Source organism: Struthio camelus, chromosome 1 (genome assembly GCF_040807025.1).
Source record: "Struthio camelus isolate bStrCam1 chromosome 1, bStrCam1.hap1, whole genome shotgun sequence".
Taxonomy (NCBI): Eukaryota; Metazoa; Chordata; class Aves; order Struthioniformes; family Struthionidae; genus Struthio; species Struthio camelus.
The window spans coordinates 157,214,017-157,225,778 of NC_090942.1; the positions used below are offsets into that span (position 1 = coordinate 157,214,017).

At 43.4% G+C, this 11,762-nt stretch overlaps 1 protein-coding gene across 8 annotated transcripts in view; it reads right to left on the minus strand.

The window, feature by feature from the left end:
* Positions 1-9,354, minus strand: part of ATP11A (ATPase phospholipid transporting 11A) — a 142,787-nt gene extending 133,433 nt beyond the window's left edge. For 5 of the 8 annotated variants that reach the window (XM_068926809.1, XM_068926847.1, XM_068926840.1 and 2 more), the window contains exon 1: positions 9,204-9,353. In XM_068926809.1, coding sequence (XP_068782910.1) covers positions 9,204-9,242 — 39 coding nt within the window. In that variant the 5' untranslated portion in view covers positions 9,243-9,353. Of the gene's footprint in view, positions 1-8,841; positions 9,106-9,203 lie in introns of those variants that run through there. The other 3 variants (XM_068926820.1, XM_068926832.1, XM_068926869.1) reach the window with 2 other exon arrangements.
* Positions 9,355-11,762: the final 2,408 nt, after the last annotated feature.

An 11,762-nucleotide genomic window follows, 5' to 3' on the forward strand; every position in this document is an offset into this window, starting at 1 on the left:
AATGTAAATTAGAAGCATTAGAGACACAAAAGGTACTGGGTGAACAGCTCAGCTCCTCCCCTCCTCCCCCTACTTCATGCACAGAATTCATTCCAAACAACTACTTCCTACACAAAGTTCCTTTTTCTGCACATAACCTCTACTTTGATTATGGTTAGTTTTGCCAAACTTTGATGCTCTGGCAGATATGCATTTCAGAGGATTTCATGACAGCCTAACTTAATAATGATGTAGAGGAAGAACCTAATTGTCCTTAATCCTCCATTTAAAATAGGTTAGATGAAATCCTCTTTTGACTGAAGTAGAGATTAGTCAGTGCCACTAGGAAACAAAAGCTTCTTTTGCCCCCTCCTCCCTCTTTGTATCTAGACAGGTTTAATGTTTAAAGAAGGAAATATTAACTAGTTTCACATTCCAAAAAGGGAAATTAGTCTACAGGGAATAGAAAAAATTAATGTAGATGTGTTTCTGTAAAATCTGATTATATTTACTCCCAATTCTTAAGTTTCATGCTTGTAGCAACTACTATAAATAACAAAAATAAGAACAAACATCAGAGGAAAATAGTCACACAGTATACTTCAGTAACTAGACAAAGGAACAGCTTAGATGAAGCTTTTGTTACCAATACACACCTGGATCAGTGGCAAAACTTGGCATAGTTCTTGACATTGCTGAGTAAATTATGCACAATTTCAGAGAGTGCACGTGCACACACGTGTGAGTGAATTGCATGCATATGTGCAGATGGAGGAGTACAAAAAAAATTGGGGGCAGGAGAAGGAATGCAGAATAATATTAAGCAGCCAAGAAAACAGAAGACATAGCTATTGTATTCCTGTCTTTACCCGCTTTTCTTCCTGACACTTGATTATCACAAAGTATTAAACTACTTTTACAGCTTGTCTTGTCTCCACAGAAGAGCTCTCATCCCTGCTGGAAGGCACGAAACCCAGAAATGAACATCCAAACATCGAGGGATGCTTAGGTGTCTGTCAAATTATCAGCCCACGGTCTTCTATGAACTCTGTGAAGAAATACTGAATTAAACTGATTTCCTCTGTTCCAGACAAACTCCCTGGCTTATCTCATCCCTCTCCTAGAATAATCCAGGTTAGGCTGCAAGCTTCTTCCTAGGAGTGCATTTTTAATACAGTATAACAAATAATTTTAGTTTTGCAAATGTTAACCATCAAAGTTAAATTAAAAAAAAAAAACAACATCATTTCATCAGAGCATGTTTGTATCACATGCTTTTCAGAGTCATTACAGGGTGGGGGGAAGAGAGGGAGAAATACTGGTGTCTGGCTGATACATTCTGAAGAATTCTTGGTTTGCCTTGTCTACCTGCAGTTGTTGCCATGGCAATTACAGCAAAGGAGATAATAGCATTCTAGAGTCATTCTGCCTCACAGTTCAGGATGAGCTTCAACTGAAGTGTCCCTCGACAATTCTACAAACAGAAATACTATGTTATCCTATGTAACGGTAAACCAATGGAATAAGAAAAGCATTACTCTGAAAAATGTAATTTGACTAAGAGACTTAAATGAGGAGACTCAGGCTATTCTGTCTAAAAAAGAAAAAGAAAGGAAAAAAAGCATAGCAAAGTCAAATCCAGTTGCATAACAGGTGCTAAAACATCTGCTCAGCCTTCTCTGTGACATGGTTTTCTTCTGGTTCCCTCTCTGCACCGCTCCAGCATATGACATGGAAGAGGCATCTCATTGTCAGTCAGGTTGTAAACATCAAGCAAAAAAACCCCAGCTTTCTAGTCATATTTAAATCTGGTTAGATTATACAAGTCTGTTATCCCTATCTTGACAGGGCAAACAGGAGCCAGTCATGGTACTTATTTGTGGCAGCTTTTAGTATTACCATCGTACCTGTACCCAGTAACTGGGCTGATAAGAAGAATAACAAGATGAAACGTGGTTTTCTTTTAATATGAGTCTGCTTTTTAAAGCAGAAACACATTTACTTGTTTCAATTACGATGGTATGACAGGTACAAAAATGAGTGAGAAGCAGTGAGCAGGGATTTTAAGCTAGAGATGTGCTACTTCATACCTTGTCCTCTTCCATTCTCAAGAAAGATTCGGAAAAATCTCTTTACCTTCAGTATTGATGTACTGTGGTGCTCTAGAAAAAGCCTAAGTACAGAACTATAATGAAAAAACATGCTGTCAAAAGACAAAAATGACTGTGCAGTTCTTGTCTCAAAGACAAGAAAGACCAAGATAAGAATATTTGGTGCTAAAAATGGCAAGGTTAAGAGTTCTTGATCTATTTTAAGTCACTGAAAAATTCCAAAGGAAGTGTTTTCTATCATCCCAGAGTATCTGATGAGCATAGATGAGCAATATTGTGTAGTCAAGAGCAACTAGCTTGTAATATGTGCTTTGGCTTCCTGTAAATTAACTCATTTTGCATATATACTGTCCCATTTTCATGGGTTTATTCTCAAATGAAAAGCAAGGCACATCCTCCCTGTATAAACTAACTAATTGACAATGGAGTGTGTGTGTGTGTGTGTGTGTGTGTGTGTGTGAGAGTGAGTGAGTGAGTGAGTGAGTGGGAGGGAGGGAGGGAGGGAAGTGAATAAAGCCTACATAATTCTCCATTCACATTGCCCCTCTGCTCTCTGTCAGATTTCTTGGAGTTCTGGGGTGTTTTCAAGCCTCTGATCATACCGAAACATTTGCAGAGAACAACACAGGACTAGAATGAAGGCAAAAAGTCATTACTGATATGCAAGAGCTAGTTAGATTTGCAAGACTGTCAAACCCACTCAGGCAGAAACACTCAACATTCAGTAGAATTAATTTCTGAGGGAAATTAAAAAAAAAAAAAAACTTTCAAACTTTGCATCTTTAAAACATGGGCTGAAAAGTTAAGAATGGCAGCGCTCCAAACATAGTCACTCCACACAGAATCACTCCCAAGGGAAAAATAGCTAGTAGAGTAACAAACCAAAGATTTGAGGGGAAACAGGAAGCCAAGAGCTACAAATGCTGTGAGACACATTCTGCCACACCTTCTGCACCCAGAGGGTAAGGCTATGGACTGGAATCCACCACGCAAGAAAAGAACAGGATTTGAACCACCTCCAATCGCAGGAAAACATTCTCTACACACTGACTTCCAAAAGAGATACCAAAAACAGACTACATACCTGGGACAGATAGAAACACTTAAGAAATGCAAGATACTAATCAGTGTCCTGTAGGCACATGCATAGCCCCTACTGAGGATAACTTTCGTACAGTCAGGTCAGTGTGTGGGCAAAAAGTCAGGATATAAACACATTTAAAAGGCATTTAAAGTAAACAGTTTTAAATTATGTTAATGAAGTATAATCCTGAAAGAAAAAGTAGTAACCCTTTTGCCTTACTGTAAGCGACTGCTGGGAAGAGAGTGGTGTTTATTTAAAGAGGCACCCTGACTAAGAAACATCTAAACAGTGCTAGTTTGACATCAGTAAGCAAGGGTGCAGAAAAAGCTGAATGACCATGAGGAAAAGTAGAAACTGGAATGGAAAAAGGATACCCTCATCTATATTATATAAATATATAAATAATAGAGGTATGAATATCTGTGTTACAGGAGAAAAAGCTGGAAGCGGCGTGGCTTAGCACATAACGTGAAAGAGTACAGAACTTTTTCAAAAAAGGGAAGGACAGAAGGAGAAATTTAGAAGAGAAAAAAAAGCACAAACACACACACCTCCTCATTTACAAGCAAAACAAGGGTCAGAACACAAATGTTAAAATTAAGTAGGATATATACTGCTTCTGTTTCAGCTCTGGGACTAACTCTAACACCCTCTAAATCCAGTCTTAGTCACTCAGGAGTACTCTGCCCATACTGGCTTAAAGGACACCACACACTCCAGACAAGAGAAGTCTTATTACTGTGGTGCTCCCTTGCCCCTCCAGGGTTACAACTGTTACAGCTAGTATTCTGACAGGAGGAAAAGAACAAAGCAAATAGCACATTACTGGGGGTAAGGGGGTTGTTACTTTGATAGCAATTTCAGGCTATTGTATAATTTACTGGCTTTCATGTAAGCAATAAGTTCATATAACTGAACTTAGAGACAAAAGTAGGGCATCTGAAACACTTCATAAATGGACTGCTCCTTTAGACAAATAATTCCAGAGCGGTAATTCTTACAATTTCCTCTAACTTTCGGATTAAAGCAGCATCAACCTTTCTTGTATCACAGCTACATAAAATAGCGGGGGGGAAACTGAAGCTCAGTATTCATTTATTTCTACTAAGACCACATACACAAGTAAAACACTTAAGAAATCTAATTAGAAAGCAGTTTTAGAATTATACTGCCAATAGAAACATAACTGTCTACATCAATGACTAAAAGCCACACGCTGCCGCAAGGTTTAGTAGTGAACGTGCAAAAGAAAATTAATCTAATCAGAAAGCTGCATTAGGTCATTGAACGTCTTCTCAAACTAAGACTACAGTTGACTCACTTCTATAAAAGTGAAAAAACAAAGCATCCACTTGTAAAGTCATTTATTCCACCTCCCCCAAAAAAGTTTTCAGAAAGAGCTGCAGAGTTAACGGACCAGAAACTTCCCTGGAGCTAAAGCTGTAATAAATTACTACTCCTTTTGAAAGTGAATCAATATCTGCTGCTATATGCATTAACAGACAGTTACAAAGGCAACCAATATTTAACATCCAGATTTGGAATCCTGAAGAATAAGAGAACATGAAAGAGGAGAAGCAACAAAGTAGCAGTGGCAGGATTTTTAAATACACTACATTATTGCTGAACAGTTCTGCTGCTATTCAGTTCTTTGATTCTGTAGTATTGTACAATCCAAAGCAGTCAACTTGGGCAGCTACATTTACTGATCAGGGCCAGCTGTCTTTACAAAGACAGAACAGACTGTCACCACAGGCTGCAAGATGTTTGCTTGGACACTAAATGGTCAGTAAACATATGCTAAGAGCAACATCTTCCAGATTGCCTGAAGGAGCAAATAACTTCAGGCATATTCACATCCACATTTAGCCAAAAATAGGTGTCATGGACACACACACACACACTCAAAAAAGCATACACATTTTATATGAGCAAAGAAAAATGTTCATTTTATGAAAGATATGATATTAACACCAGGATGTTTTGTTCTTGCAGCATGAGCCACCTCTTAACTGTAAGAAGCAAAACTTCAGAAGTCTCAGGATTACCAGGCAAAGCTAATGCAACTGCAGCTATACGGGCAAAATACACTGCTTGATGGTATCTAAGCAGTGTTGCAAATTAACTATAAAACAGTAATCTTCTAAGGACACAATTTTAATTATCATGGTATGCTCAGTTCTTCCCTAAGCAGTGCACTGTTTAGTATTAAACCAGTAAGTCTGTCACATCACTGATGATATAAGCAGGCTCTGCACAACGCTTACAGGAGGGAGACACGCATTAATTCAGTATTTGCAAGACTGCCAGGCTGGCCTCCCTGAGGTAGCTCGCATCCCCTAGTGAATGCACAAACAATCCAAGGAAGAGATGATAAAGAAGCACACTGTCTTTCTGGATGTTGCACTTGCATAAAAGAGGTTATATCCTAATAAGGGGTATGTGACAAACGCCATGCCTGTACCCCCGCCCCAAAAGGGGATTTTCATACTGCGCTAACATGGCCATTGTTTTCACGGCTTAGGAAGGTAAATTAAACATTTTGACAATGGAATTGTTTTTCTTAATTGTAGAAGACTATTCAAATTCTGTAGTTCCCGGTAAATGGGAAAGTGGAATATGACAATGTTTCTACTTCATTACTCAAAGATGCATCTAAAATAACTGACACAGTGCAAGGTAGCAAGATGTACTGAATAATCTCATTAGATCCAATTAAAAAAAAAAAAATACATTCTTATACAATATTTCACCCTGAAGGATTTCAAAGCATTTATAAAACTACATTGAACTTGAGGTTAACTGCACTGCAGTGAAATGTAAACACATTTTTGTACTGCAAGTTATTCTTCACCGACAGTCCTATAAATTGTTTATGGCTGCAGCCATAGTTAAGGCAAAGAGGAGCTAGAGTGGAAAAAAAAGTTTGCAGGATATAGATAAAGGCAAGAGAACAACAGAATTTCAATTCTGAACTTGGACAAGAAAAAGATATCATTGTCTCTGTCCTTCTAAGAGGCTATTACACCATCTCTTGGGGAAGAGACATGAATGACAGCATGCTGAATATCTACCTTATTCAATTCACGTCACTGAAGTGTTCCAGTGCCCAGAAAATACAAACAAATGAAAGGTGCTCACTGCAGGCGAGTTGCATATACTTAAGTGTACTTTAAATACTTGTCCAATGCAATGGACAAGTATCTAAAAAGGCTAGCCAGGAACCTGAATTCAGCTTGAACTGACAGCACCCAAACAATCATCATTATGCTTCCACAGAGCCTTGGGAGATTGCACTATTTTGCATTACTTCAGGACAATGACTGCAACAACAGTAAGGAGGGGAGGTTTCCATCTCCCCTGTATCAGGAGATGAACACTGATACTTAACTTATGTCTTAACAATATATTGGAGGGAAGAGGAGGAAGAGGAAGACATTAGGCAGAATTCTTGGAGACCATCCAATATTAGAAGGTGCCATTTGTACAATGCAGAACAGTTGTTTACTAGCCTGAGATCATATCATACCCTTGCCAAGAGCTCTGAGTTACCTCAACCGTGTCTCCAGCCTACATTCGGCTGAGAGCTACTACTGTTTTAAGGGTTCTGAGGATAATTCACAGATCACTCTGCTCCGGGAAAGAACTGTGGCTGAACAAGTCCAGGGCAAGATGTGGAGAATAGAAATTCATAGCACTAGGACCTCAACTGCTGGATATTCTCTGTACAGGTTTCAACTAAGACCAAGCTTAAGCTTATTCAGATACAAGCATGAGATCTATCTATCCCCTATGACTCTCCTGGAGAAGAGTCATTGCCTTGGTCTCCCAAATTAAAAAGCAGCCTGGGAAGAGACACGCACATCTACATTTCTAAAGTATCTCTGGCTTTGTATACAGCTTGGGTGAACGACTATGGAGAAATACTGCTGACATGTGCATCTGCTTCTCATTCAAGCCAGTCTGTTTCAGGCCCAGAATTCAGAATGCTCATTTTTATTTTTACTGCTGTAGCTGTATAAAAATAGTTGAGCCATGGAGTGGAGGAAAAACAAAAACAAAAAAAACCCACCACACCATCTTGTTAGTTCTTAGTAACCTTACTGAAACGACAAACCTGAATTTTCTCGTAACAGCTTTTTCCCAAAAAATGCTTTCTTTGGAAGAAGAAATTTAAAATTAAGTAACTGAAGTAGATGACTGAGAAAGAAGGAATGCAAAAGAAGGAGCAAGAGGTGCACATATACACGACAGCCCAGAACATCTAAACAATTATAGAGGAAGAGCATGTTGCCCAAAACGCAAAGCGGAAAGCAGTGCGATTTGGGAAATACGAACACTTCTTCACATTGGATATAAGAATGTTTCGTATAGCTTTTAGACTGCTGAATTACACTCATCAGCAATGCAGGACAACTTTCAGGTTGCAGTTTGTCATCACCCAAGCACTTTATTAGTTCCAACATACTGTGCTCTCAAGCCGATTTAATCATATTTGATGCTCACACTTAAGCTTATTGTGAAAAACAGTTGAGCAACTGTGTTATGCAGAGAAGAGATTTAGAAACTTAAGTACATTCTATGCACAGTGTATACAGTATAATTTTGGGCTATTTGCAAAGGCTCCAGATTGGGGGGGGGGGGGGGGAGGACAAAAGAAAAAACATACAGAACAAAAAAATACCGTTAAATCAAATCCTATACCTACAGCTGTAGATAGATCCTTACACCCAAACATATCCTGTCTGCTACCAAAGCTCAGCACCGCTCACCTGGGCTTAGCCTACCCCATAGAGACACTTTCGATGCTGTTACACTTCTTCCTGTTTGAGTGTTCTCCTGTTCCCTCTCAAGGCTGCTCTGTAAGGATCTGTAAATACAGCTACTTTCAGGACTTACCTCCCAATTCTCTACTCATCCCACAAAATACTTTAATGTAAACAATTTAAAAAAATCTACAGTTTTCCACCTCTGCCATTTTTCTTCCTTTGCATGCAAAGGAGAAATTTCAGTCTAAATCACAAGATCACCCTGATATGCACAAAACTAAGCATGTTTACTTTTGGTTGGTCAGTGTTAAAGTCTTATGACTTACAGTACTTCCAAATACATGCACCTTTCTCTCCTCATGCAGGAAACCCCAATATCTCTCGTTAATACTACTTCCTATCTCTATTTTGAATATCCTCTTCTATACCCAAGAGTAGCAATTGACACCTTCCTGTTTTTACTGGTGATCTCTGTCCCTTGTATTACACGTCTGCATTTAATGGCATTCTGCCAGCTTACTAAAACCACGGTTCCGAGCACCGGCTAGCAGTTCAATAAAGCCCGATTTAACAACACTCACTGAAAAAACCTCCGTCTACACTTGCAAGCACTCTAACGCACGCTTGATTTGCTCCTTCTGATACTTTTTGGTTAGCACGTTTTGCCCCATCCATCTGGATGGCCGTTATCAACTCGCTTTCCCCAAAACAGACCAAGTCTAGCGCATTTGAATCTTATCACACGCATTAAAAACCACCCAGAAGCTAGACTTCTTCCGGCCACTCATCAGTGCATTTAAGTTGAACGATTCCAGAGAACTCAGCGCCACTGCAACAATTATAAGGAGGAAACCTCGAGTTTACCCGCCCTGCTACAAGACTGCACCCCTCAGCATACCGTCAGCTCCACCGCTCTGAGCGGGCCGGCTCGTTTCGGCTGCCCTGGCAGGGGGGCGGCAGCCAGCCCAGCCACAACCGCCGCATCCCTCCCCGACGGGGAGGGAGCCGCGTCCAGCGGGCCCCCAAGGTCCTCCCGAGAGCGCAGAGCAAAATCACGGGACGGCCCAACTCATGACTTGCCGCGGCAAGAGGCAACTGCCGCGAAGGGGCTTCTTCGCCTCACTTTCCTCCCGCCGCTTGTTCTCTACCCCTCCTGCTCCCTTCCCCAAGCTGCCAGGCCGGCGGCGGCACTTCGGTAGCTTGGGGGGGGGGGGAAGCCCCCGCAGAGGGCTTGGCCGGCGGCACTGGTTGTATACTCACGTATCGGCTCACGAGGGTCCGCAAGAGGCTGCAATCCATGGCGGGCGGGCGGGGGCCGCCGCCGCCGGGCGCTCACCACCGCGCCGCCGCCAGCTGCTCGCTGCTGCTGCCGCCGGGCTCCCCGGCTCTCCGCACCTGCCACATGCGGCGACCGCCCTCGCCGCCGCCGCCCCGCGCTCCTCGCTCGGCTACACCACCACGCGCGCCGCGGGCACCGGCCGGCCGCACCGCGCGCTCCTCCTCGCCGCTGCCGCCGCCGTTGCGGCGCGGCGGCCCCTCATGCCCCCCGGCCCCGCCGCCCGCCGGCGAAGCGAAGGTTGGGGGGGGGGGGGAGGAGGAGAAAAAAAAAAACAAAAAAGCCGCCAATAGTTTTCAAGCCGGCCGGCCGGCTCACTCCCGGCTCCCGCCCCCTCGCTCTGCCCTCGCAGCGCTGCCCGCAGACGGCTTTATCCCGCGGGCGGGCCACTGCCGCCGGCCGCCGCCGCCCCCCCCCCGCGGATCCGCCCGCTCCGCTCCGCTCCGGCCCAACCCGGCCCGCCGCGCGCCCACTCCCGCTTTGATCTCGTCAGGGCTCCCCAAGGCAGCGTACGTCACACGCCGCCTGCGAGCATGCGCGCGCCGGCACCCCTCCCTCCCCTCCCCTCCCCCACCCCTCCCCACACACCCCGCGCCGCGCGCGCCGCCAACGGTAGTAACGGCGGGCCCGGGGGACGGGTCCCAAAACGGGGAAAGAGGTTTTTTTAAACGCTCTTCTCCCCTTCCCCCAGCTCCGCTCTCCCGGCGGGGGAGGTGCCAGCCCGAGTGCAGGGCGCGCTTTCCCCCGACACAGGTCGTGCTGAGGTGCGCCCGCCGGGGGCTCTCCGCCGGCTGCCTCTGCCCCGCAGCCCGCCGCGCCGCGGCACCTCGTGAGGGAGAAGCCAAGCGGGCGCCCCGCGCCAGGGGAGGGGGACGGCGAGGAGGCAGAAAGCAACAGGGAGCGGCCGCCGCTCCTGTCCGGCAGCTCCGGGCGGAGGTGGCGGCGGCCCGACGGCGCCGGCCCCGCCGCGGGCCGGGCGGAGCGCCGGGGGCGGGCAGCGCCCTCCCGTGGGAGCCGCGCGTGACGGGCGGTGGGCTCTGCCGCGGGACCTGGCGCCCCGCCGACCTCCGGCGGACGGAGAGGCTCCTCGTTAGATCCCAAACACATGTAAATAACTCTTATTGATACCAGATAATCAGGTCAAAATTGTATTTAAATGCAACATCTGCTTAGCGCAGGCCTGAGCGTATTCCTTTGCGTACGGGCCTTCAACGAAGCACTGTCTTTAACATACCGCTGCTAGCAAGTGGCATGGCATTGTGTCTGGTAAGGAACAGGCAGAAACTTTCCTGTCGTTTTAAAACGCAGTAGAAACAGTAAAAAAAAAAAAAAATCATTTCAGTGAGAGAAGTCCAAACATTATAGCCCTAATAAGCCTGCAAACAATAGAAATGACTTTGGTTGTCTTCAGTGAGAAAGAGAAATCAGTAGAAATGTATACAAAGAGAAGTAGAAGCATATCTTTATTTTTTGAAAGGTAGCTGCAAGAATTAATTTGAAGGCCTTTGTTTTCCTCCATCCGCTGTATTTTCATACCTTTCCCGAAGTCAGTAACACCAAAGGACTCACTTGACTTTGCTAGAAACTTATAGGTCATGTCAGACAATTTGTACATCACTCTATAATTTAATATAAAAAAGAGCAAGTCTTTAAGCTAAATACTTTCTCTAAAATTAATCAGAATTTATTACTTTCATAAAATTCAGTATTTTCATTAAAAAGTTAATTGTAACAAAAAAAGCATTTCCCTTCTTGGACGCTCATCATGTAAGCTGCTCTTTATGGCCTAGATCACCTTCCAGTCCTTTGGTTTTTGTATTGTCGTAATTCGTTAGTCTTGAGACACCATAAAATCTTCTAGACCAAAGAGTACCTGAATTTCTGTTAGAATTAGCATATGGGGAAAAAAATAAAAATTACAGCAACTGAGGTCATCATAGAAATACTAAAAAAAAGAAAGAGGGGGGACAGGGACATGTGACCGGTTCCTTTACAGGTCACCTTTTAGTTTAGATGCATTATGTACATTCAGCATTTTTTATTACTGGTTAGGCTGCAAAATGTATAATTTCATATGCAATAAATGCAATGTGGTCAAGCTAATGTTGCTGTTCAAACTCTAAAGAGATGTTGGTCTAAAAACCAATTTTCTTTCTCTCTTGTTACTACTAATAATTCAGATTATTTTTTGCATCACCTGTGTTTTTCATGCTCCTGTTTACAGATCTGACATTTCTGTAACAGGGTTTTGTACTTACATTTCACCTTCAAGAAATAACCGCTGAAACTGAAAGGGAAAAAGATTTTAAAGTGCCGTGTAGCAATGTTTATACTCTATCACTAGCATTTTGTTAAAGGACTAGGAATTTGTCTTAAAGTAAGGCATTCTATATGAGCTAACAGAAAACTACTTTATTGTCTGTTTGCTAACATGAACAATTAAATATTAGAATAATATTCTGTATGTATATCGTCACTCTTTA